The sequence below is a fragment of the Chrysemys picta genome, chromosome 18 (assembly GCF_011386835.1).
Source record: "Chrysemys picta bellii isolate R12L10 chromosome 18, ASM1138683v2, whole genome shotgun sequence".
Lineage (NCBI taxonomy): Eukaryota > Metazoa > Chordata > Testudines > Emydidae > Chrysemys > Chrysemys picta.
The window spans coordinates 13,022,049-13,048,558 of NC_088808.1; the positions used below are offsets into that span (position 1 = coordinate 13,022,049).

The following is a 26,510-nucleotide window of genomic DNA, read 5'->3' on the forward strand; positions in this document are numbered from 1 at the left end:
CAGAAAAGCTGGCGTTGCTCCTGGGTGGCTTCACAATTCAGGGAGGATTTTATGGTTAATAAAGGCCCGATTTTCCCTCCTGTCCTGCAGAGGAGAGGATCTGAGCCCAATACACCCCATAGGGGAGGGAAAGACGGGCCACTGACCTCCATATTCCCAGTGAGAGGGAGACCAACACCTCATGCACCCAGCAAGTGGGAAGGGGGCCCTGAGCCCCATACAGCCGGCTCCTGAGCCCTGTGCAGCCAGTAGCAGGCCCTGGGCCCCCTTCCTCTAGGGCTCAACTCCATATGCCCAGCACCGCTTACTAGACGCTGGTTTGCCAAGCCGGGTTACATCCCTCTTCAATAGGTGGTTTAATGTGAAGAGACATGCCTAGCTTCCCCAGCCCGCAGTGCTCCCCGGTGCAGCACATGCCTCCCCGGCGGGACACAGGCGTCTGCACAGCCATGGGGACCCCTTGTGAAAACGCTGGCAACGCAGCATTGGCTCACGGGCCAGGAGGGCGCTCGTGGGAGCTTGTAGCAACAGCCCTGGCCTGGTGCTCGCTGCAGAGGGCTTTGCTAAGGCTCCAATCAGCTCCTGGTTTGTGGTTAGTGGGCCCGACCTCCAGGTCAATGCGGCCCATGCCTCCCTGGCTGCCAGGGCCTCCCATCCAGCTGCGTTCATACCCTTTCTGCGGCTGCCTTCCTGTTAGCATTGCCCTCTGCGGGGCCTTTGGGCCCCTGCCTCCTACTGGGAGCCAGGCCAGCACCGCCACAGGGCGACACAGCTGCACAGAAGCCGTGGGGTGTGTGGAACTTCAAAGGGCTGCGTGAGGAATTGCTGAGGATGAAGGGAACAGCTGGGTTCATCCTCCCGCCAGCCTAAACCAGAACTTGGCCTGCTGCTTGGGAGGCCCCCGGCCCTCTCTCCTCCTGGGTCCCCCCCACCCCATAGGCACGTCCCGGGCTCTATACCACGTCTCTCTGTCTCCCTGTGTCTGAGTCAGGAGATGCGCTGTCAACAGGTTAGCAAAGCCTGCGAAGAGCCCCCCTTGTGAGGGGTCTGTGTGCAGCGGAGAGGACAAGGATGGGATGGGAGGAGCTCGCCATCCCGTCTGTAGTGTGCTTTTGCATGGAGGATCCAGCGCTGTGCTCAGCCTCTGGGTGCCAGAGAGAATCTGACAGGGAGCCGGGGAGATCTTCTAGCTGCAAATAGTTTCAAAACTCCAGACACCTGGGGCAGTCTGGGCCACTCCCAGACTGCCCCCGCATCCGGCCTGTATCCCCCTGCCTCCCGCAGCGCGCCCCTCCCCCAGACTGCCCCCCTAGCCGGCTTGTATCCTCCCGCAGTGCGCCCCTCCCCCAGACTGCCCCCCCCAATCCGGGCCTGTAGCCCCCCGCCTCCCGCAGCACGCCCCTCCCCTAGACTACCCCCCTAGACGGCCTGTATCCCCCCGCCTCCCGCAGCGTGCCCCTCCCCCAGACTGCCCCCCTAGCTGGCCTGTATCCCCCTGCCTCCCGCAGCGCGCCCTCTCCCTCTGGCTCAGGCCCCGCACCCTCTGCCCAATTCCCGCTGCCTCCTGTAGCGGGCCCCTCCCCACGGCTCAGGCACTGTACTTGGCCCTGCTGGCTTTCCCCTCTGGCCCTGGATCTGAGCGGAGGACCAGTCTGAGCAGCGAGTGACGCACAGAACTTGAAAAAGCTCCCGTTTCCTCTGCCTGTTTGGAGGAAGGTCAGGGATGGGATTTGGCTCCAGGGAGCTTGGCCGGGGCTGGGAGCTTTGTTAGCAAACTACACCTCCTTCCTATTTGTGTCTAATAATAACCCGTGCTGACAATGGCGGAGCTAGGGGCAGGGTGCAAAGAGCTATCAGCTCGACCATGGCACCACTCCTGCCAGCAGCCCCTCCACTGACCCCCCACGCGCTGCCCTGGGGGAAGTGAAGGGCCAGCCCAGCTCTGGCTCACTCTTCCTGGCCCCCTTCCCCGGCATGCGCTCACCCAGCAAAGGTGACCCAGGGGCTCAGACAGGCTGGCTGCCGGCTCCGCCGAATGTTCCTGGAAAATCCCAACGCCATGCCAGCTAATTCAGCCTTCCTGTGGGGCCGCCAGAACCCACGCGCAGCCAGGCTGCCTGTGTGGTACCTGCCTGGGATTTGGGGTCTGAGGAGAGACCCCTCGCAGGGCTCTAATCATCCCCCTGAGAGCTGGGCCGGGCTGGCTGGGCACAGGGCAGGGCCTTGCCTACATGTGTGCTGCCATTTGCCAACGCAGCCAGGGAAGTTGTGGGGTCTTGGTGTCTGGTTGCTTGGTCACCCTTGGGCCTGATTTCCAGAGCTAGGCATGCTCCCGGGTCCCCAATGGGGCGTTTGGGACTAGCCTGATATTTGGTGGGATGTGGGGCTCTGGTGTTGCCCCAGCAGGGAGCCCAATCACCAGACGTAGCGGGCGTGTCCATTCTATTGCTGGCTTGGTGTTTTTTCAGAATAACTTGGTCCTTGGAGTCACGGACAACATGTCCAGGGCCTTCGAGGACACCAGTGGGGAGCAGCTTGTACAACGGGTGAAAGAACACTATGGGGGCATCACTTCCTTCACCGAGCTGAAAAACCCCCACCACATCCACTTCCGAGTGGGCGAAGGTGGGTCCTGGAAGTGCTCGGGGCTGGGAGCTGGCATCGGTGATGTGCTGTCACCCCTCGGAGGCTCCCCAGTACCCAGCTGTCGTGCTGGTTCACTCTCATATGCTCAAAGCAGGGAGCAGCACATGGCTCCCTTCCTCCTTGGCTGGCCGTCGCTGGGGAGTTAGGCTATTAAAAGAAATGAGCCGTTTTTACCGTGAAAAGCCACGTTGGCAAAAGACGTTTGTCGACTCAGGCTTAGACTTTCATTGAAGGCTTAGTCAGGACTTGGCAGGTTTGGTTTTTGTTAGTGCTGTGGACTTCCTCACAGCAGTGGCCTCGCTTGTCCAGGCCAGCTGGCATCTCAGCAGCGTGCGCTCCCTCGCAAGCCGCGGATCGTGCTGAGCTGGTTTGGAGCTAGTCAAGCACAGGCTGAGTGGGTAAGGGAGGAAGGGGATTCTATAGACAAAACTCCTCGATACCAAATGGTACCGCTGAGAATCTCAGCGCCGTGTGTGTCTAAAACCAACCGCGCTGACTCTTGTGGAACGCAGGGAGCAATGGGCCACACTGAGCCATGGTGTAAGAGGTTGCACCTCCCACTGGCGTCAGCAGGAGCAGTGTCCATTTCTACCAGGGCTCAGGATGTTGCAGCATAGCAGTGAGGGGCATGGGAGCCCAAGTCAGACATCCCCGCTCCGTCCCACACCCTGGCCTGGAGACCAGGCCCCTGCGAGGTAGGGGAGGGAGGTCACTGCAGCTCAGTAGAGAATATGGATGATTTTTCTTCTCTCTCCCAGATGCCAGCAGTCCAGAGGACTGCATCGTGCAGCCTGGGTTCAATGCCCGGCGGTACCTACAGACCGAGTTCTTAGTCCAAGAGGTTAAAGGCTGCACCAGTCCCGGTGCGAAGAAGGGGAAGGAGGCTCACATCTTGCGCATGCAGCAGGGCCCAGCGGAGACCAGGTAATTGGTGTGCTTCCAACCCTGTCCGCTCGCGAAGGGAGGGGTCGGACAGAGCCTTCTCCGCCCCGGGCCCCCCCATCAGAATACACCTGAGGCTGGCTGCAGGTTCTTCCCTAGCCGGGGACGGGGGGAAAGGGGGTGCCTCTTACAGAGGCCGAGAGCCGCACTGCAGGTTAGCTAAGCTCACTGTGCTGCCAGGCGGTGTCTGCAGTGGGACTTCGCTTAGGAAGGGAGCCCCTCCCCCCAACACACACATGCTGGCTGGGTCCCAGCATGTCTCGAGGCTCGGCCCGGGGAGAAGTTGTGCTGGTCAGAGGGTGGGCGGTGAGGCTCGAGGAGGGATTCAGGTCTGTGAGCTCTGGGGACGGAGCTGTGGGTGTCGGGAGTCAGTGGAAGGAGGAGGACAGATAGGGGTGATTTGGAGGAGGGCTGTGGTTCTCTTTGCCTGTTGGCAAGAGCCCAGCAGCGGTAAGGGTGACGATAAGGGTCCCGCCCTTGGTGTGTGGGGCGAGGGGCTGGGGAGTGTGTTCTGGAAGGGGATGGCACCTTGTCAGGGCCCAGGCCAGGGGGTAGAGCAGTGTGGGGTATGTCCCTCTTTGATGGAGGGGGACAGCCCCCAGTTAAGTGCGGGCTTGCCTAGGGAGACTGTGAGGCCAGTGGGGTGGGAAGTCTTTAAACCCACCCACACTATTGTCTCCAGTGATTCCTCTCTGGCTAGGCCCATGTGTGTGTGTGAGGGACAGAGAGAGAGGACCACGTGGCATATTTTGTTGTTGGCAAAAGAGGCCCTGAAGTTGGTGGAGGGCTTGTTAGCAGAAGAGGCCTGCCTTTGGAGTCTTCATCTGGGGGGCCCAGCTGTGGCCGAGAAGGTGGAGTAAACATAGGGGGAGGCCATGTTGGTTCATGAGCCCATCGGTTTATTCTGGGGTTTGTGCTGTAGCTCTCAGCCCGTGGAGGTGAAGGTGAACGTGGTCTGCCCCGAAGCAAAGCCGCTGCAGGATCTGGCAATACTGCTGATCCTCCAAAGCCAACCCAGCGTGACCTGGAACATCGATACGCAACGCACCGTGAGCATCATGGTAAGGCAGGAGAGAAATGCTGATGGAGAGCTCATATTTCTGTGATGCCTTTCAGCTCAAAATGTTCATGGGCGGGGGGGCCATGTCTGCTGGAACGCAGGAAGCAATGGGCCACATTGAGCCATGGAGTAAGAGGTTGCACAGCAGTTGTTTTAAAGCGCACAGCCATGCTGCAGAGCAATCCAGGACGGGGAGTGAAGAGTTCTGTGTCCAACTGAAACAGCAGGAGGTGTTTAGGGAAGCAGAATGTAACTGAGTGAGAATCTGGCCAGGACAATGGGCTTACCAACCCTACTCTGTGAAAAGCATCCTGAGATGTTTAAAGTCTACAAGTGGCCAGGACCTCTGGCCGGCGCTCAGACGAAAGGTGGTACCTGCCAGCAGCATAGAGGTTAAAGTAAAAAGGAGTGGGGGGGAACACAGCTTCCCCTCTTCTCCCTGGGTTGGGCAAGCAGTGCTCCCCTACGGCTCCCCATCTCTGGCTGGTGCGGTCAGAGCTCCCCCTCCTGTTTTGATCTATTTTAACCATTAGCGCCACCTATTGAATCCCCAATGCTCAATTGCTTCACAGCCATCTCTTTCCAAGGACCAGCCCAGCCTACTGCAGCTTGCCTGGGTCCTGACAGGATCCTGGCATCAGAACAGACTGGCTTGTCCTGGTGACTCTCACATGGGCAGTGCAGGGAGCTGGGGCCCTGTTCTCCCAAAGCAAAGCTTTAGTTTTGCCAAAGGGGCTTCATGACGCACCGGGAGCTGTGCCACGTCACCCCGCGGAACACCTGGGCTCCTGCAGGCTTTGTCCTTAGGCTGGCAAGGGCTAGAAAGGCCGCAGAGGATGCACCCGGTTGTGCCCTCAGTAACCTGACTGAAAAATGGCTAGCACCCCCCTCAGCTTCCGCCAGGTCTGTGATTTCTCTTGGGTCACAGACAAGCTTGCTAGCAGCCACCACCACCCTCCAGCACGTCAATTCCTGTCTTCTCTATCTCCCTCCCTCCTACTTCTCTCTCCTCCTTCCACAGGCATCTGGGAAACACCGGATCAGCAGATTCCCCTCCGAGCAATTGGATGAGAGAGTTCTCCCTGACAATGAGCAGGGCCTGATCGGCTTGGCCCACGATAAAGGATTTGATGACATAGCTTCATATACGGACATCCCGTCCGCTACCCATGTGACCCTTGAGCTGAACAGATGTGGTGAGTCTACACTAGATGCTGCCGAGTTCCCAGCCACTCGACTCAGTTGTCAGTCATGCTCTAAGGGTAGGTCTACACGGCAATTAAACGCCCGTGGCTGGCCTGTGTCAGCTGACTCGCGCTCACGGGGCTTGGGCTACGGGGCTGTTTAATGGCGACGTAGACATTCGAGCTCAGGCTGGAGCCCAGGCTCTGGGACCCATTGCGGGGTCTATGCCGCCACTAAACAGCCCTGTAGCACCAGCCCAAGTCAGCTGACATGGGCCAGCCACGGGTGTTTAAATCGCAGTGTAGACATTCCCTAAAGGCCCCACGGGCAAAATTGCTACGTGGCTCAGGAGGTTGGGAATGGGCTGCCGAGCCTCCTACCCCCGTGGTCACTGGCTCAGCTCCAGCCCAGGTCAGGAGTCGCTAAGAGGTGTTGTCATCTGGTGGCTGCTTGGTGGCCTCAGTCCAGATCCCAGTGAGCAAGTGTCCACATCAGAATTCACACAAATAGGTCCCCTGATTGGCAGCCTCAACAGAAGTGCCCGGGATTGGCTGGGCCATGGGGACTGAGCCCCCCGCCCTCAAGAGATGGCTCTCTCCAGCTCATGGCTAAGGCCCATTGGTGGGGCAGCATATGGGAAGCTGGCCCTGCTACTGTCTGTGCCGTACCTATTCTGAGCATCAAGATAACTTCACTCTCCAGAGCTCAGGCTGGCCCTTTCCCCAGCACTAGATCAGCCCCTCTGGGATCTATCAGCCCCTGCATCGCGAGGGTTACTCTTGAGTTTGCAAAGACGTCATCCCAGTGAGTTAATCCTTGTAGATACCAATAGCCTCTCTCTTGGCTGCTGAAGGAAATGAGCCATTCCAGCCCTGCCCAATGCTGTCCTGATGTTGATTTCTATAGAACCAGAAGTGAAGACTCTACCACCACCACCCGCACAACGCCCCGATGCCGTCAACATTGTTCAAACATTTTTCAGTCTGTTCCCACCGTGGAAGTGCACAGACGACTCCATTGAGATAGTCATGCCGAAGATGAACTTACAGGTGAGTGGCTAAGCTGAAGAGCGCGGGCTTGAGAAATCACACACTCCAGACAGAACGGTGGGAACAGAACTGGGAGAAGGGGCTCAGCACCTTACAGAATTGGGCTCTTGGTTTCTTCCTGTCTCCGACATTTGGACGCTGGGGGTCAGAGGGTGCTGCCTTACTCTGCCCCTATGGAGGGGGGAGAGAAGCAACAGAGGGACCAACCACACGTTTTCCACAAACAGGGGATGCCGGGGGGAATCTGGGATTCTGCCTGTAACAGGTGATGGATACATTGGTATCTTTCTCTTAGGATTTAAATGACTACATCACGGATATCACATTGCAAGACCCCCGTTGCAGAGCTGAACAAAACCAAACTCACTTTGTGCTGAGAAGGTATTTGGGGGACTGCCACACCAAACTGGAGAGTGACATTCTAGCCAGGAATAAGGTCAGTGATAGTCCAACATAGTGCTAACGTCTTCGTTCTTATCCCTGTGAACGGCTTGGTGTTATCGTCTGCCCCACCCCCCGGCACACTGATTCCTGGTCTGTTGCTCAGAGATATTGCCCCCCTCCCCCCAGTGCAGAGATTCCCGCTGTACAGACTCGCCAAGGTATTAATCTGCCGTCCTCGTTTGGGCAGAGATTTCAGGTGTATTTCACTGAGACTTTGTCACCTTCAGGCATCAAGGAAAGTCCTGGTGTATTTCACAGCATGGGACTGTTAGAATCCATTTCTGCCCCCACTGAATGGATGTTTGGCCATTGTCTTCAGTGAGAGTGGACTCGGGCTCTTAGCCACTGGCCTTCCAGCAGGTATTTCACTTAATTCCAGCCCCATTTTCTAATGCACTGTTGGCCTGATTTTCAGCACAGCTGCTCACCAGTAACCCTAATATCAGTCACTGTCAGCCGTGGGCCCTCCGCACTTTTGAAAATCAGGCTAAATCTTAATAATCCTGCTGAGGGCCAATCAGGTAGCAGGATGTAGTCAAGAAGGCTTGAGCGACATGCCGGTGTTCTGCATGCCAATTCAGATTTCTCCATTTCAGCATCCACGCTGTTAGATGGTTCCCGGGTTTGCACCTTGCCACTTCCCCAGCCCCAACCCAAGGGGTGCTGCTTTAGGCTCCTAGGCTTGGTCTACACTACCCCCCCTAATTCGAACTAAGGTACGCAACTTCAGCTACGTGAATAACGTAGCTGAAGTTCGAAGTACCTTATTTCGAATTAGTTGAAACTTACCTTGGTCCACACTCGGCAGGCAGGCTCCCCCGTCGACTCCGCGGTACTCCTCTCGGCGAGCTGGAGTACCGCAGTCGACGGCGAGCACTTCCGGGTTCGACTTATCGCGTCCAGACTAGACGCGATAAGTCGAACCCAGAAGTTCGATTTCCAGCCGTCGAACTTGCCGGTAAGTGTAGCCAAGGCCCTAGTAATGGTGGGAAAATCAGCTTTGGTCAAACTGAGGGACTGGGTGGGAAATGCTACCTGCTAAACAGCCCTTGGCTGTCTGCTCTGGCTTTGCTAACGGAAGTGACATTTGGGCAAGTAGCATGAAATAAACAGATTGCCTTCCGGCAGCCCCCCATCAGCTCCCCGCTCCCCTAAGTTCCCTGTGCAGCAGCCGCCCAGCAGGCTATCAAGGCAGTTCAGCTATCCCTCCCTACACTGTCTTTGCTGCTCCTGCTCTCTGCCTTGGAGCTGCTCCCAGAGCCTCCTGCTTGCTGTGTGTGTGTGGGGGGGCCGGGGGGGCGCGCTAATGTCAGGGTGTCCCCCTCCCCCCTGCTCCTGCCCCCCCGCTTACCCCACCCATCTCCATAGAGCGGGGGTGGGCACAAGCACAACGGGGCTCTGGACAGAGGGAGCTTGCTGGCAGTAGCTGCTGTCTCAACTTGCTGATCTACTTAAAAAGGCAATGTTCTTAGAGTAGGGTCAGCGTACTTAAAGGAGCAATGCACATCTCTCTCTCTCTGTCACACACACACACACACACGATATGTGTGTCTGTCTCTATCTGCCATGCTGTCTCCCCTCCCTCCATCCGTGCTGCCTTGTAGAGTGTGAGGCTACATTAACAACAATGGGTTAACCCTTGAGGGCTCAGCCGAGTGCTAGATTTAGCAGTAAGGCATTCCCTGGGAAATATCCCACCCTCTTCCACCCTCTGACTTCACCACCTCAACCAAGCTTCACAATCATCATTGCTGTGTACAGTATTAAATTGTTTGTTTAAAACTTATACTGTGTGTATGTGTGTATATATATATATAGTCTTTTGTCTGGTGAAAAAAATTTCCCTGGAACCTAACCCCCCCCATTTACATTAATTCTTATGGGGAAATTGGATTCGCTTAACATCATTTCGCTTAAAGTCGCAGTTTTCAGGAACATAACTACAACGTTAAGTGAGGAGTTACTGTAATGGCATAGAGAGTACACTTATAAAGTTTGTGGACGATACCGAGCAGGGAGGGGTTGCAAGTGCTTTGGAGGCTAGGATTAAAATTGAAAATGAGCTGGACAAACTGGAGAAATGGTCTGAAGTAAATAGGATGAAATTCAATAAGGACAAATGCAAAGTACTCCACTTAGGAAGGAACAATCAGTTGCACACATACAAAATGGGAAATGACTGCCTAGGAAGGAGTACTGCAGAAAGGGATCTGGGGGTCATAGTGGACCACAAGCTAAATATGAGTCAATAGTGTAACGCTGTTGCAAAAAAAATTAACACAATTCTGGGATGTATTAGTAGGAGAGCAAGACAGGACAAGTAATTCTTCCGCTCTACTCCGTGCTGATAAGGCTTCAACTGGAGTATTGTGTCCAGTTCTGGGTGCCACATTTCAGGAAAGATGTGGACAAATTGGAGAGAGTCCAGAGAAGAGCAACAAAAATGATTAAAGGTCTAGAAAACATGAGCTATGAGGGAAGATTGAAAAGCATGGGTTTGTTTAGGCTGGAGAAGAGAAGACTGAGAGGAGACATGACAACAGTTTTCAAGTACCTAAAAGGTTGTTACAAGGCGGACTGAGAAAAATTGTTCTCCTTAACCTCTGAGGATACGACAAGAAGCAATGGGCTTAAATTGCAGCAAGGGAGGTTTAGGTTGGACATTAGGAAAAACTTCCTAACTGTCAGGGTGGTTAAGCACTGGAATAAATTGCCTAGGGAGGTTGTAGAATCTCCATCATTGGGAATTTTTAAGAGCAGGTTAGACACACACCTGTCAGGGATGGTCTAGAAAATACTTAGACCTGCCATGAGTGCAGGGGACTGGACTAGATGACCTCTCGAGGTCCCTTCCAGTCCTATGATTCTATGATTAGTATCAATAGCAATTTCTGGTAATGAAATGTCCATTACGTCGGTTAAGCCAGTGGTTCTCAACCAGGCGTCTGGGGCCCCCTAGGGGGATCGCAAGCAGGTTTCGGGGGGGGTCCGTCAAGCAGGGCCAGAATTAGGCTCGCTGGGGCCCAGGGCAGAAAGCCGAAGCCCTGCCGCATGGGGCTGAAGCCGAAGCCTGAGCAGTGTAGCTTTGTGCGGGCCCCTGTGGCGTGGGGCCCCAGGCAACTGCCCTGCTTGCTATCCCCTAACGCTGGCCCTGGCCTTTGTATGCAGAAAAGCACTTGTTGTGGCACAGGTGGGCCGTGGCATTTTTATTGCATGTTGGGGGGGGGCCTCAGGACAAAACAGGTTGAGAACCCCTGCGTTAAGCAACTAAAATGGACTCAGTCGCTTCCAGAGCTGTCCATGTGTTTCCCATCACTCCTAGGCAATGCCAGTAAAGGACCGATCTTCATCGGTGTGTCTCCAGCTGCCCATGGCTCCAGCAGGCAGAGGTGCCCAACCCTAGCGCAACCGAGTGCCCGTCATTAGGGCCTGATTCGGTGAGGTGCTGAGAATCCTCAACCCCCCATTAGCTTTGGTGGAGGTTGCGGCTGCTCAGTACCTTGCAATAGCAACACCCAAGCTTGCAGACAAGGAGACCGCAGCTGCCATTTTTGTCTTTAATACAGAGGTGGCGTGCGGAGACTGCAAGTCCCAGCATGCAAAGCTGCATAGTGAACCCAGTGGCTAGAAACCACACTGTCTTCTGGACTTTTAATCCTTTTCTACCCCAAACAATTGGCTCCCACCTCCCTCGCGCGGCGCTTCAGGAACCTGGAGCCAGAGCACTATCTGAGGCATCAGTTTGGGGAGCCATTCACAGTGTCTCACGTTCTTTCTGTTCTCTTGTGTTCCCAGCTGATCCTGACACTGGCTTCATCGCTGGAGCAAGTTGAGGTAAGAGGAGTTGCTTGTTTTTTAATCTCCAAGCTGTTTCCAAGCGGCGAAACGGGTCTGGGGCGTTCCCTCCGGACAGCAGGAGGCCCAGGCTGTGTTTCGGGAGGATTCTTTCCTTCATTTCTTTCTCTCTTTCATTCACGCTTTGCTCCTCCCCAGTGCCCCAGAGAAATCCAGGTGACGAGGGAACAGTCTTCTTTCCTCCTGCCCTGATAGGGGATTGACAACAAAACCCGTGGGAGGGGAAGTGAAAGCGTTTGCCATTTGCTTGTGACAAACGGCCGAGCTCTAGTGGTGCAGCAGCGAGCACCCCTCGGTTCCAGGGGCTGTAGCGATAAGTCCAGGATTTCTACCGTCCTGGGGACTGACTGGTGTCACAGATCCCGGCGAGTGCCCCCTTCCAGCCACTGAGCCGCTGCTGTTCTGTATCCCCGTGTTTCAAGCCCCTGGGACCTGAGTGGAGTCCAGCCACTGCCCCAATCTTGGGGTCCCCAGGCGCGCTCAGACCGCAGACCCTCTGTCTGGCAGACCCTCTGAGGGCTGGAACCCATTGTCCAGATGCCTAACTGCTCCGGGCACGGCCCTGACCCCGGTAATTAAACACACCCCTCGGCCAGAACTTCACCGTGAAGCTTTGGGTTTACAGTTTCTCTCTCTCAGGGGCATGCAGTGGTGACATAGCCAACAAGCACACACATTGCCAGCCTAACATTGGCATGCTGTCTGCATTGAATCATGCAAATCACAGGCGCATCCAAACCAATAAAACACCCTAAACGCCACGTCCCTTCCTAGCTCAGCCTGCTCCTGTGGGCCTTGGGGGATCACCTGTGTTCTGGCAGGCCGGGGCCGCTACCCCACCCCTGCCGCAGCCTCCAGCCCCTCATCTTAATCTGGTGCAAAATGTCTCTCCTAGTCCCTCCCCATTCCCCCGGGGTGAGTCCCTTTAGAGGCTCCTGCTTCTTTCGTTCTCTTCCCGGTAACGTCCATTCCTCTCAACCCCCCTCCCTTCAGACAAGAGAAGCCAGCTAGACCAAACCCATTGTCCCGAGGAGCCAGCTAGACCAAACCCATTGTCCCGAGGTGTTCGCCTTTGCTAGGCAAACACCTCGGGACAATGGGTTTGGTCTAGTCTAGCTGGTTGATCACTCGCCGTTGTCTCTGGCCTGGCAGAGACATAGAATCACAGAATCATAGAATATCAGGGTTGGAAGGGACCTCAGGAGGTCATCTAGTCCAACCCCTGCTCAAAGCAGGACCAATCCCCAACTAAATCATCCCAGCCAGGGCTTTGTCAAGCCTGACCTTAAAAACCTCCAAGGAAGGAGATTCCACCACCTCCCTAGGTAACCCATTCCAGTGTTTCACCACCTCCTAGTGAAAACGTTTTTCCTAATATCCAACCTAAACCTCCCCCACTGCAACTTGAGACCATTACTCCTTGTTCTGTCATCTGGTACCACTGAGAACAGCCGAGCTCCATCCTCTTTGGAACCCCCCTTCAGGTAGTTGAAAGCAGCTATCAAATCCCCCCTCATCCTTCTCTTCTGCAGACTAAACAATCCCAGTTCCCTCAGCCTCTCCTCATAAGTCATGTGCTCCAGCCCCCGGATCATTTTTGTTGCCCTCCGCTGGACTCTTTCCAATTTTTCCACATTCTTCTTGTAGTGACACCACCCCGCTGACTCCTGGGGATCCGCCCATATACAGGCCTTCGGCCACGCATGAAAGCAGACAGGACCCCCAAATCGTCACCACTGGCTCAGGAGCTGGCAAGCTGGAAACTTGTAGCTGGCTGCCACCCGCTGATTGCCAGATTGGCTGCCCAAGGGTTCCTCAGACTGCGGGACCTGGAGCAAGTGAAGCGAGGAGAGGCGGGAACTGTCTCAGGCAGGTTCCAGGAGCCCCACTCCTCGAGTCACTGGCCAGGACAAAGCAGGGAGGAATACGCCGTCGGGGCCAGACCACCCCTGGGGCGATGGCAATTCCACCCTCACTTCGCTGCTTCCACAGCTCTGCCCGTGGAGCAGGTTTCCTCCTGATTATAATGACCCAAATACACAATAAGCTCTCAACAAACTGCACTACACAGACACTCACTCTTGAATAGCCAGAGAGAGGTCAAAGGTGAGACTAGGAGCCAGATGTCCGAGTTTCTGGCATGACTGTTCGGGGGGGGGGGGGGATTAAGGCTGTAGCCCTGTGGGACGCTGCATCAGGAAAAAGCAGCCGGGCCGGCTGTGTGTGGGGGGGTCACTGAAATAATCCGCCCTTTTCTGAGGTATTCCTAAGGCGCCCATCAGTGCAAGGCCTAAGGGCTGGCTCCGGGAGCTTAGATTTCTGCAGTGGTGCTCATGGTCCATCAGAGCGAATCCTAGTGAACCAGGCTGCACCAGCACCTGTGAGCTCCCAGTGCCCCGTGGAAACCCTGTCAGAGCGACAGCAGCCTGGAGCTCAGCCCTGTCTCCTTCCCGCGTAGGTGCCGTTCGAGTGCAGCCTGCCACCGGAGCTCCGTTTGCAGCTTTACCGGACCCAGGACTTCAAGTGGCCTTCAACCACCGTGCTGGAAGTCAACAAAGCTGCTTATGTCCAGGTACTGGGCATCTCTCCCGCCTTTGCTGGGCCCGGCTGGCGCCAGGCTCGGCTGGGCTGAGTTCATGAAGCCAGGCGAGCAGCTAGAAGGCTCCAGGCCACTTGGAGAGTGGCTTTGCCTAGCCTGGCCCTGTACCTTGGTGTGTTTGTTCCCTGCTGTGTCTGTAGAGTGAGGGATGCCTTGGGAATGGGGAGTTAGTTCAGGAGCCTCTTTACCCCTGGAAAGCTGGGATGAAATCCCAGAGGGGCTCTGCAGCTACAATTCATTTGTGGCCCTCCTCGAATGATCCCCCCGGCTTGGCAGGCTTTGGCTGAGTGAGGCCCAGGCCAGCACGCACTGTCTGGGCTTCAAAGCAAGCATTAGAGGCATTGGCCTAGCGGTGGAGATGCCCACTCTGACATGTGTTGGAGGCAGCGTGAACCAGGCTTGAGGGGTGTTGGCAGAATTGTGGGAGCCGAGACCTGGAATAACAGGGGGCTGCAGCTCGGCCCTGAGGGGTTCTGGTGGATGTGGGGGGCTGTGACAGGTGTAGCCCCCCCCGGTCACTCAGCTAAATGCCTCACGGAGACGATTACAGGTGTGATGGAACCAATGAAGCGGGTCTGGTGGGGACGGTTGCCCTGTGGGGGCAATGGTTGGTCTGCTGAGGTAATTAGCTCAATCAGGAGCAGCGATATAATTGGCAGGAGCAGGAAGTGTGCGGGGCAGGGCTGGAAGAGTGAGGTGGGCAGGGCAGAGAAAGTGCAGGGTGGGGGGCGGCTCGTCCTGCCACACGCCCACACTATGTTCCGCAGGGCTTGGCATCGAAAGATCAAAGGTGCCGATGGGCAAAAGCAACGGCCTGTGTGTAAGAGACCGTGCAAATGGGCCAGGCCCCGGGTAGCTGAGCCAGCGCCCTGGGACAGGGCTAGGACAGGAATAGCCCCGGGGAGGGGACGGGGATCAGGCTGCAGCTCGGGATGAAGGGTAGTTGGTAGAGCTGGCATGGGAAGGAGTTTGCATGGAGCCAGCGGCACTCCCCTGCCTTATGCTACTCACACAAGTAGTGTGTACGGGAAGGGGAGAGCAGCTCCTTGGAAGTGAATTCGGGGGGAGAGCTAATTGCCAAGGACGGCATGTGAACATGGACTTGTTCCTGGGCCCATCTGACCTGTCCCAAACTCCCTCTCTGTGCCCCACCCAGCCTCACTCCCTGTGTACAGGGTACAGTCTGACCGAGGCTGCTCCTACAACCAGCCTCTGGCTTCCTACAGCCACAAGAGCATTTGGGACAACCCGCTCCAGTCACCCGCCCTGCAGTGCGAGGTGGGAGTGCCATGCAGGCAGAGCTGGGCCAGCCCAGCTCAAAGTAGCCCTGTAGACGTGGCAGCACAAGCGTTGGCGCAGGCGAGCAGCATGCGTACGTACCCTGGAGCGCTTGCACACCCATGCTGAAGCCCGCCCTGCTGCATCTACACTGCTGTTTTCAGTTGTGTCGCAGGGGTCTGGCTGCACAAACCGCAACGCACCTGGGCTTACGGTGGCGACATTCCCCCAGGGAGAGAGTGTCACTGTGTTAGATGGAGACAGACTGTGCCACAGAATGACCCCAGTCATACTATGCCTGTAGGTATACACAAGGTACAGTACCTTGCCCCAGTTAGGGGGGTACAGAGTTGTAAAGGGTTTAGCACATTCCCGCCTTGAGTGCAGGGGAAGCGATGACCTCCTTCCTTAGAGGTTTTTAAGGTCAGGCTTGACAAAGCCCTGGCTGGGATGATTTAGTTGGGAATTGGTCCTGCTTTGAGCAGGGGGTTGGACTAGATGACCTCCAGAGGTCCCTTCCAACCCTGAGATTCTATGATTCTATGATTCTCTGACCTATCGAGGTCGCTTCCAGTTCTGCACTACACTTCTATGATAATCAGGTCTTGGCTGACTCAGGCTTAGATCTTAGTAGAATGTTTTGTTAGAGTAAAGATGATAACATATCACTTAGCAACCTGGATCGTGTCAGAAGGCTCTGCCAGCCGGAAACAGAGCCATTCGGCTTGGTGTCTCTCTGATTTCCACATCCCGTCTGTAAGCATTTGATCCTTGGTGACGGGTGCTGATAGCTCATCGGGGCCTTCTGGCTGGGGAAGGTAAATAACTCGCTTTCCTCTCCACTGTTCTCTTTGCGCCAGGATACACAGTGCGTGTCAGACAATTGGCAGGGAACGGGTTCTTTGATTCCAGATGGTTCGGGCTGGCCCCTCCCTCTTCCCCTCCATCCACAAATCAGGTTTAGGGGTCAGTGTCTATCAGGGCTAATCACTTTTCCCAAACAAGGTGGCTCCAGCCTCTTCATGTGGTCATAACTTCCTGCTCAAACTCTTCTGGCTCAGGAATTAGGACTGTAGATTTCCTGACCGTTTATCAGTCAGATGAAGGGCTGTCCGCAAACCCACTCTGTGCAAACTCTGCCGGCCGTGTGGCTGTCATCAGCCTGTCCCAAAGCCCAGAGAACCACGGCAGTCGTTGGATCCGGCCCGTACAGCCCGGCGCTGTCTGCGCAGAGGGATCAGAGCCAGGCCAGCTACGGCTGCACATTAAACACTGCAGTTGCAATGTGGGTTCTGGTACATTGGCCCAGACCAGAGTGGACAGGGAATTACTATGGTCTGAAGCCATAGAAACCCAAGTGAAAGGCAGTGGACTAACTCGGCAGGCAAAAAACATGTTGTGCAGTCAACAAAGCCTTAATCCCCAGGGGTGATGCTTGTATCACGAAAGCAAAGTCTCTCACCACTGTGGGGCTCAGCTGTCCTGTGGCCACCGCGTGTGGTGGTCCCCTGACTCAGCAGCATCTTCCCCTCTCTCACTGTCCTGCAGCCAGATCACAGCCTTCCCCTTGAGCACCTGGGCTGAGCTAGAGGCACCCCTGGTGCCATGGGGAGCAGGTACCCTCTGTAGATTCCTTGGGAGGTGGGTACCAAAGGGCTGGTGTCCATGGCATGGTGGTGGCCAAGGTCTCCAGCATCCGGCCCACCTCCCGCTCTCTCTGCTTTTCCTGGTACACGCACTGACTGCACCCAGCATTGTTTGGCAGATCCCCTAACGCCCACGCCTTTGACAGAGCTAGTGGGCAATGAAGGTTTATTCTGCTTCTGCCATCCTTCCAATCCCTTCCTTCTGGGCGATGGTCCCTTCCACCTGGCTGCGCAGGCCTGTTACTCCAGGGCGGGCTTTGCCGCGCCATCGCCCAGCGGGAAGTGACTCTGCAGGGGAGAATCGGGAGCGATAACCCCAAATTCACAAGGCCAAATGAAAAGCAAAGAGAAATTAGAGAGAGGATTATCCTGTAAAGAGTGGGTGAGAAGCAACCCGCCTCGGGGTATAGTATGGCTCAGGTACCGCTGGATGGGCTAGACAGTTGTGTTACAGTGGGTCTGGTGGGTGGGGCGGGGCGGGGCGGGGCAGAGGATTGCTGTCTGTGCTGGTGACAGAAACCCTGCTAGCACTCTGCCACGCCAGTGGTGTGTAAACATGGTTGGAGTAGCCCCGTTCTGATCCCAGTGTGGACAGAGCTTCATTGCGTCCAGGACCCATGCCTCAGAGAAGCACCCACCCAGGCCTGCGGGTGGTTGTACTCACCCATGAGGAAGCCACATCATCGACTGGAGACTGGGGATCGGGGCTGGCTTGCCCCCTCCAGTCCTCAGCTGGTACGTGGGGGGATCCTTTGGCTTCCTTCCCTGCCAGCCCAGATCCGGAGCTGAGGTACAACCCCCGAGACCTGCTAACCGAACTCCTGTCCTCCTGCTGCCCCTCTGCAGGTCTCATTTCGGGCCGGGAGTGCCCAGAGGTTCCTGGACGTGAAGGAGTGTTCTCTGCAGACTGCTACCGAGGAACCTCAGCAGCTCCTGATCCCGCCTGTCGCGCCACTTGGCCAAGCAGTGACCGTCCTCAAGCCGACAGAAGCCACGCTGGGCCGGGAGCTCCATCGGTTCAGCTTCGTCTACAGCCTGGCTGGGGGAGGGCCCTTTCCACCTTGCGCCACCCTGTCGTGCAGAGTGGCCTGGCATGTCAACGTGAGTGTGGGGGCCGTCTCCTTCACGGGCTCCCCCAGGAGGCCTGGCCCAGGACCCTTTGCCCATCTGTCGAGCGAGGGGGCTGTTCCCACTGCCCCAGCCGAGGGTCCAGGGATTCCGTTCCCGTGTCCCGCTGGCTGGCTGGCTGCTGGCGTGCAGCTCTCTCCCATTCCCGACACCAGACGACACACATAAGGCTGGGTGGAGGTTAACGGGGCCTAGCTCTCGCTGCACCGCCCTGCCAAGCCGAGGGGTTTGCACTGGATCGCAGGGTGCAAACTAGCCCCAGTGTCCCTGCCTCCGGGCCACTGCCGTAGCCTTCGCACGGGGCACGAGCCGGGGGTGACGTCGCCTCTTTGTTCCCAAGAGCAGCGGAGCCACAGCCAGGGGCGCGTAGTGCCCCTACTGGCCAAGCGCCCCAATGTACGTTAGAAACAGGAACGAACCAGGCTTCGCACCAGTCCTGGGGCTCGGTATCCCCATTTACAGAGGGAGAAATTGAGCCACAAGGAGGGGAATGAACCCCTCCCCCCGGTCACCGGGTCACTGGTCCTGTGACAGAGCCAGGGATAGAATCCAGGTCTCCTGCCTCCCTGGCCTGCACCTTAGCCACAAGGCCAGGGGTCTCTTCCCAGGGTGACGCCATGTGCTCACCCCTCCTGCTATAGCCTTGGGACCGGCTGCTGGGGGGTACTCGGGGCTCTCTCTCTGGGCGGGGCAGAGATGTGCGCAGCTTATCTTAACCCTCTTGGTTTTCTTCTCAAAATCACAGGGCAGCACCAGCGTGGCAACATTAGAGGTGACGCTGCAGGACACCAGACCTCCACCTTCCAGTGAGTTCACGATCTCCTTGTCATGTTACGTTGGGCCAGAGCTGAGAGCTGGAGCTGAGCCACCCAGTGAGGGTGGATCGGCACAGAGCCCAGCCTGCACGTCCGTTCGATTGTCCCTGGTGCAAGGTGCAGGCACACGTGGGAGTGGGTGGGAGCAGAGAGTGTCCCATGGTCCTTGCCGAGTTTCAGTTCGATGAAGGATCTTCTGGCAGGATTAACGCCTTCCCTCGGCTGGAGAATGGGAACTGGGTTAATGGGGACTGGAGTGAATAGACAGGAGAGAAATACCGGTTCAAAGAGAAATGTGGTTGCACCCATAGAAATGGGGAAAGGAGTGATTGCAGATGGGACGCCTGGTAGTTGGGAAGCAATGCCCAGGAGGGGACAGCAGGACCCAGGGCGCGGTATGTTCCTCACCGAAAGGGGAGGCGCTTGAATGACGGTGAGACGTGGCAGTGCTGCCTTGCTAGCATGTGAGATACGGACGAGGCCTCCGTGTGTGGAACTCCACGGGCCAGAGGCTGGTGGGATCCGTCCTGAGAACTGGCCATCGCAGGGTGCGTGGCTTGTCCAGGCTGCAGCAAGTGAGATGCCTTCATCCTGGTTGGGGCTAGGAGGCGAGGGGTCAGTCTGGCACTGAGCCCAAGACTTAACACAGGCTTTTCCACGGAGCCGTCCCGCTGGCGCTCTTATCAAATTCCTGGCAGCTTCCTTCTGCTTTTCGTCTCGTCATTTCTCCTTGGTCTGCATTCCCTGCTGTGGCTGTTGTGACAGAGCCGTGCGATGTGTCAGCCGGGCTCCCTAGAGAGGGGTTAGGGGTTGCGGCCGGGCCAGGCACTGACCTACAGGAAGTTGTGTACAGTGACTGTGCACCAGTTGTCTGTGCAGGATAACAGGCTGCGGGGGGCGGGGAAGGGAAGCGAAGTTCTGATGTGAGCCAGAGCCCATGTAAACTTGTCTTGGTGTGATAGGAAACAGCCCAACTTGGAGAGGACTCAGTCAAAAGAGCCTGGTGGCAATTGGATGCAGAATCCTTTACTTCCTGTCCCAAACTCTTGTGTAGCTTTCCTATGTTGCTGTTAAACAGCAGCCGTGTCTCACCCCAGAGGTAGCTGCATTTCACTGATGCGTGTAGTGATTCCTGTAGCTAGCATTTGTAAAGTGACTTCGGGTCATTCTGAACGAAGGATGCTGCATGGATGTAGAAGACTTATTAGTCCAGTTTGGTGTTTGCATTTAGTATCAACCACTTCATTTTTATCCTCCCCGCAAAATCCTGGAAATCAGAATCTCTGTGTGAGAAAAGCTCTTTGGAGGAGTTGATCTCTGATAGACAAATATAGTGTGGCTAAGCCTTGCCATTTTAATACGGTCGGGTGACGGTTAGAGTTTGTCTTCAAGCTCCAGCTCCTGGAGTCATAGGATGGAGGTGACAGGCTCGGCTTTCATTACAAACCAGGACGTTTCTGGCTCGGGTGGCTGCAGAGAAAAGCTAGACAGCGTGACCCCTAACATCTCAAAACCCAGCAGGCAAAGCCAAGACCCTGGAATGTGTTTGGGGGGGCCTGGCGCATGATTTCTGAAGCTTTGGCGTTGGCGATGTTGCACAGAGCTTTGTGTGAGGGCAGAGTGCTGGTGAGCTCGCTGGGGCAGGAGCTGTGCCTGCGTGTGAACAGCCCCTGGCATGGGGCAGGTGCTTCCGAAAGACACAGACTTGGGGATGATAATGGACAGGTGACTTCAGCCCCTGAGAAGCAGTTTCCTTGCGTGCCAGTCTCCCCTGGCTGAACCTTCCAAGCAGCCGCGAGGGAGGCGTCCTGCTGATGTCTCCAATAGCAGTTATTTTTGCAGTCGCTCCATGCGAGGGAGCGTGGCACATCTTCCTGCCCAGCTGAATCCTTTCCAGGCAGGAATGAATCTTCAGCGCCATCCAAGAATGGATGATTTCCTGCTTTCCTCCCACCTTGGTCCCCTCTTCCTGCCTCTGTTTGCTCAGCTCCCCCAGGACGGCAGCACAACAAAGCAAGGAAAGGCTTTTGACACGAGCGAGCCCTGACTGGAATTCGCTCCGCACATCACACACTCAAACACACACGTCTCACATCCCCGGGTGGTTTAATGAGCCGCGGCCCGGAGACAGCCACAGGGAGGAGCTGCTGGGCTCAGCAGAAGACGGCTGCTCCGTCGGGGGGGGGGTGTGTGTGTGTGTGTGTGTGTGTGTGTGTGTGTGTGTGTGTGTGTGTGTGTGTGTGTGTGTGTGTGTGTGTGTGTGTGTGTGTGAGAGAGAGAGAGAGAGAGAGAGAGAGAGAGAGAGAGAGAGATATCAATGACTGAGAGGAGGCCAGGAACCATTAGCAAACCAGCCCAGTTTCTACCTCTGCCATTCAGGCTGCCTCCAGCCACCTGAGCAAGGTGGGGCTTCCAAGGCACTGCGAGATCGTAGCAAGCACCATATAAATAAATCAGAGCAAGGGCTTGATCGTTCCTTGGCTAGGTGCTGCAGGCAGCGGTGGTGTGATTCTTCTCTGAGTCCGTATTGAGCCAGTGCCCCCGGGTGGCGACCGTGGGGGGTTGTGTTGCTGGCATTGCTCTCTTTGGAGCTGTGGCCCTGAATACCTGTGCCCATGAAAGATCCCAAGGGGTGCGCGCCTCCCACCCCACCTCCCCACTCGTGTTTAGTGTAACTACATTCAGCCTCATCTGGAATCCTCCGTGTGGTTTCAACTGCCAGGCATTCCTCGTTAACCCGCCTGCAGAAAATCCACCATCAGTGTCGTGTTCCTGTGCACTGCCACGCCCACGCCTAGAGGTGGCTGCATTTCAATGCTGCACCAAGGTAGTGCTCTGGGCATTTTCTGTCGCCCGTCAGCACAGAGCTGCTCCACCGGACGCGCTGCAGTGGCACAGCTGGAGCAGGACGGCTGCACTGCTGAGGGCTGTTCGTACAGACATGGCCTAAGGCGAGGACAGGTGTGATCGCAGCTGGGACGCCTTGGCCAAAGCGGGCGGCAGCTTGCAGGACCGCGTGGCCCAAAGCGCATGGTCAGCTTGCAGCAAAACCTGCTTCTGCCCATTTCTAAACCTCCCGTCCCCCCGTGCGGCAGAGGGGCAGAGTCAGACTGATGCAGAGGGGTTGGGGGCAAGGCCACTTAGAAGCCATTTGCTTTGCTCTCTCTCTGTCTCCCTTTAAGTGGTTAATTTCAAGTCACTGGCAAGCTTTGGTCCTGCCCTCACTCCTCCTTGCCTGGTGGTACTGGCACAGCCTGTGAACTGCCGATCCTGCTCTGCTAGGGGAGCGGAGCCCTTCAAACCTAGCAGTCACCTCCTTCCACAGGCCTTTCAGTCAGAGCCGCCCCGCAGGGCTAAACCCCTGCCCTGCTTATCGCCCCGTAGTTCATTTCCCACCGCGGGTTCACCTGGGCTAGTTCCTGAGCTGGCCAGGTGCCTGCGTGGAAAAGGGAGGCTCTGGGGCAGGATTCAGTAGAGAAGTCCTGACTATGGGCAGAGAGAAGGCTCCATAGTGTGTTAACCTGGCAGGAGCCAGGAGGTGGGGGGGGGGCTATCGGGGAGCAGAGGGGAGCCCCTGTCTGGAGAAATGTGCTGACTGCTCTCAATGCTCCTCTCTCCTGTGCGGCTCCAGGCCTAGGGATAGAAGCAGTTGTGGGGATCACCTTCGCAGCGTTCTTAATCGGCACGCTCCTCACCGCGGCGCTCTGGTGCATTTACTCCCATACCCGTGAGTATCTGCTGCTTCGCCTCGTCTCTGCCCCAGTCACCCTAGTCTCCCGCCTTCTGCCCTCCCTCCCCCTCCCCCCCCACGGTTCCCAGGGCCATGGCTTTGGGGTGAGCTTGGTCTACTCAGCAGGAGCCGGGGTCTCTCCTTGGAGTGCTGCGGCGGGGGATCCTCGGCTGGCAGGTGCTGGTCAGCTCCAGGCTCATACCTGCTCCAGGATGTGACGCAGCCTTCGGGCTATAGCTCTTGTGCCCAGCGAGAGACACTTCAGGCCAGATCCCCAGCCGGTGCATCTGCCCTGTAGCCCCATCCCACCGCGAGCCAGGGAAGATGCTGTCAGGTTGGTACGGTCCACCCGGCCCTTTTCCCGAGGCCTCCAGCGGGGAGCGAGGCTGATTGTTGCTGTGGTGAGGCCCCGGCTCTGTCCGAGGATCTCACGGCTGGAGCCTTGCTCCTGTTCCCAAGGGCCAGAGCAGTTGTTCCCGACTTGCCTTGCCTGGAAGCTTATCTGCCGAATGCGCCAGTATCAATAGAACAACCACAACACAATCCTGCAGCCTGTCGCCTTCTCTCCCGCCTGAATAGGCCGGCCCGTCCCAGTGGGGACCAGCTGATTGGTTTATCTCTGGCCACTCAGGCCTTTTCCTTCCAGTGCCAGTGTAAACACAGGGACAATTGGCTTATCTCAGCACCGAAAGGGCCCTGATTGGGCAGGGGCAGGATGCTCTCGGTTCCCTCCTCAGCACTTGATTGGCTGGGAGCAGCCCCTCTGGCCTGGCGGGGGAAATAACCCCTGGCGCCTGCCTAATGTTTTCCATTTTTTCTGACATGTAACATACCCCAGGCCCCATGGCCAAGCTGCAGCCTGTCGCCACCAACGCCCCAGCCTCCGAGAGCAGCAGCCCCAATCACAGCATCGGCAGCACCCAGAGCACCCCCTGCTCCACCAGCAGCATGGCCTAGGCAGCAGGCCACCCGGAAACCCCCACCCCTCCTGGGAGCTCCCGCCCATGGACCTCAGCGGAGCCGCAGGCAGCGGTGGGGGAAAAGACAGCGGGGCCCGTCCCTCGTAGGCTGCGCCACTGGACAGGCACAGCCACGCCAGCACTTTTCATGCACTCCGGGAGCAACACGCCCACCAGCTCTCCACGGACCCAGCCAACCCAAGGAAGGTACCAGCAGCACGCCGAGAGCAGGCCAGTGGCTGGGAGACCAGGCCAGGGCACAGGCTGGGAGTGTGAGCGTGAGGCCCAGCAGACAGCACGTAGGGAGAGCGGGTGTCCCAGGGAGCCTTTCACTTCTAGGCCAGTCGTTCTCTGTCCCAAATCCCTGTAACTCTCCCCTGCAGCTGTTCAGTGGCCACCTGAGAGGGGCTGGGGGCATCTGTCCATTTCCTAATGCAAGATGGCCCCCCTGGATCCCCCCGTCCTGCCCTCTTTGCAGGCTGCCCCAGGAGAGGGGCCATGTCTGACTAGGACGTAAGGCCTGAACTCCCCTCACCGGGGTCCCCCTAGTCAAGGAGTGGGCTCGGCTTGTGCTGCTGCTGCCCAAGTCTGAGACTAGAGGTGAAAGGCCCCTGCTCACTGCCAGTCCCTCCAGCCATCCTGGCCCCAGCTGAAGAATCACCGTCTGCGAGATCCGTGGGATACAGTCCATGAATGACGTGTCCACTCCAGCGCGGTCGCTCACAGCAGAGCGTAAGTCAGCCAGAGCCCAGCCCTTTCCCCGGGGCTCAGACGCAGCCAGTGAGTTCCAGAGCCAGTTATGTACACCCAATCCAACACGCACACACTCCCCCCGCTACCAAACACTGTCAAGGCGCTGCCGGTCTCCCAGGCCCGCGTAGTCGCAGGGGAGGCAGCTGAAATCAGCCAGTCCCCTAGTGGCCCCTGGGTGCTCAGCCAGCAGCTGTGTGAACACACTCCAGCCAGGCAAGGCTAGTGGGAGGGGCCAGATGGGGTTTTCCAGCTGGACTCCGGTTCCTTGTCAGGGACCCACTCCTACAGATCTGGGCAGGCAGTGGGGAATGGTGCCCCCCCGCTGGAGCAAAGCCATGCCATTGGGCTGCTGGAAAGGCATGGGCACCCAGACAGCAACTAGGAAGCTGGGAGTCGGCTCCCCCCTGACTGTGGCAGGCAGGGAGTCCCCCCCCCCTCCCCCGCGGGTCACCTGGCCGGGCTGTGGCACAGAGCTCAGGGCCAGGCAGTCGTGGCCCCATTGGGCTGTGGCCTACCCAGCGTTCCTTTCTGTATAGACCCTTCTAGCCCGGCAGTGCTGAGGGGTCGTGTCAGTTACTAATGTAAGGCGGTCAACTCTGTACCTTTTCTTTTTGTTTCAAACACAATCATGCAGGCTGGGAGGTGGGGGAGCCGAGCTGCCTTCAGCCTGGCCGAGCGGGTATTTATGTGTGTGCCAGACACAGCCCTAGGGCAAGGGGGGTGAGGCAGAGCCGCGGGCGCATGGGGGCCTGTGTGGCGAAGCAGGGGACCTGGCCTGATGGCAGGTGCCAGGGATCTGCATCAGAAGCACTGGGGCTGCAGAGCCCCCCCCCCACACACACACTTTGACACCCACCCCCAGGGCTTGACCCTGACTAAAGTGTCACTGACTCCGCCCTTTACTAACTGTAACCCACCGGGAGACACCCAGTCTGGCGACTCGCCGGCCTATTTCAGACCCCCCCCCCCCCCCCCGCTGAATGCCCAGCCCTTGGGGCACCGAGTGTAATTAAAGTCACATGTGGACACACACACCCCCTCGCCCCGAGCCATAGTGCAGCTGGCCGGTCACGGGCTCTCAGCCCAGGGCCTGGCTCCACCGCCCGCAGCGCAGGTTTGACACCCCCCTCCCCCCCCCCCCCCAGCTAGCCTCGGCCCCAGGCGCAGAACCAGTCTGAATGGCGCCTGCGAGCTGGGCCTTGCCCTGCCTCCCCCACCCCGGGGTTGTGGCCGGGCACCGGCAGGCCACCGCACCGCCTGGCCTTGGGCTGTAAATATTTGTACTGACCCCGTGTAACCATGATAATGTATAAATAAAATTCGTCTTGGGTTGACTGGAGCCTGCTGCGATTATTCCGGGCCCTGCCCAGCCCTCTCAGCGCTGGGAACGGGCCCCCCAGAACGGCACCAAACAGCACATGCCCCTTTCCAGCTTTTCCGTGTTTATCCCGGCCCAGCCACAAACCACCTGCGATCTGGCCTGGGGGAGCCAGCGGGGGGGGGGGGGGGGGGGGGGAAGAGAGGCTGCAACTGGCCTGGCCCACGTGACCTCTCTCTGGTGGAGGCAGATGCTGTTTGGATTTCCATTGCATTGTGCACATGCAGCTGTGCAAGCAGCCAGCCAGGCCCAAAGAGCACGGCCCTGGCCCAGCCCCACTTCGACAACAGGAAACCCAGCCCAGCAGCCTGCTCCCCACGTGGCAGCAGGGGCAAGCGCCTGCCTTGTTCCCGCGCGGCCTGTCGGGCTCTCCCCAGCACCAAGCGGCCTTGGGCTGACACCCAGCTGTCAGACAGGGCCAAGCCGAGCCCAAGCCCACTCTTACTTTGAGCCCCGGGCTGGGGCCGGGGGCGATGCTGCTCCTGCAGGTAGCGCTGTTGCCGGCCGTCGAGCCTGCAGGAGCAGATGCTCCCGGCTCCCAAAGGCCTTGGGTTAGCCCTGCCCCAGCCCAGCTAAGCCACCTGGGAGCCATCCCCTGAACAGAGCCAGCCCAGCACCCCGATTCCTACCCCGAGCTGCCTGGGGTGGGGTTCAGGTGCAGCAAGACCCCTGCAAAGTGACGCAGGAGAAAGCAGCTCCGTGCGCGGGCACTCCTGCTCTTACCCGGGCACCCGGTGCTGCCGCGCTGCGAGGAAGGGATCAGCCAGGCTGGCCACGGTGAGAGGAAGCTTCGTGGGAGCCTGGACTAATTCCCCCTGACGCTGATGCCTGGCGAGTGTCAGCAGCCCCAGGAGTGGCTGTGCCCCCCGCCCTGGGGGCTGCAGGCGGCTGGCCCAGATTTGACACCACCCACATCTACGGTAACTGGGTCCTGGAGCAGCAGCACCCAGGCCAACCCCGTGTTCACCAGCTCTACCATCACTCCACCCTGCAGGCCCAGTGGAAGGGGGGGCCACATGCAGAATGGGGGGTCGGGATCCAGG

General features: G+C 57.6%; 1 protein-coding gene across 1 annotated transcript in view; it reads left to right on the plus strand.

The window, feature by feature from the left end:
* ENG (endoglin) overlaps positions 1–25,423 on the plus strand; it is a 66,368-nt gene extending 40,945 nt beyond the window's left edge. The window contains exons 4-15 of the mRNA XM_008169258.4: positions 2,469–2,625; positions 3,405–3,570; positions 4,511–4,649; positions 5,670–5,844; positions 6,740–6,882; positions 7,178–7,318; positions 11,122–11,160; positions 13,640–13,753; positions 17,551–17,805; positions 18,578–18,638; positions 22,279–22,374; positions 23,216–25,423. Coding sequence (XP_008167480.2) covers positions 2,469–2,625; positions 3,405–3,570; positions 4,511–4,649; positions 5,670–5,844; positions 6,740–6,882; positions 7,178–7,318; positions 11,122–11,160; positions 13,640–13,753; positions 17,551–17,805; positions 18,578–18,638; positions 22,279–22,374; positions 23,216–23,334 — 1,605 coding nt within the window. The 3' untranslated portion in view covers positions 23,335–25,423. The remainder of the gene's footprint in view (positions 1–2,468; positions 2,626–3,404; positions 3,571–4,510; positions 4,650–5,669; positions 5,845–6,739; positions 6,883–7,177; positions 7,319–11,121; positions 11,161–13,639; positions 13,754–17,550; positions 17,806–18,577; positions 18,639–22,278; positions 22,375–23,215) is intronic.
* Positions 25,424–26,510: the final 1,087 nt, after the last annotated feature.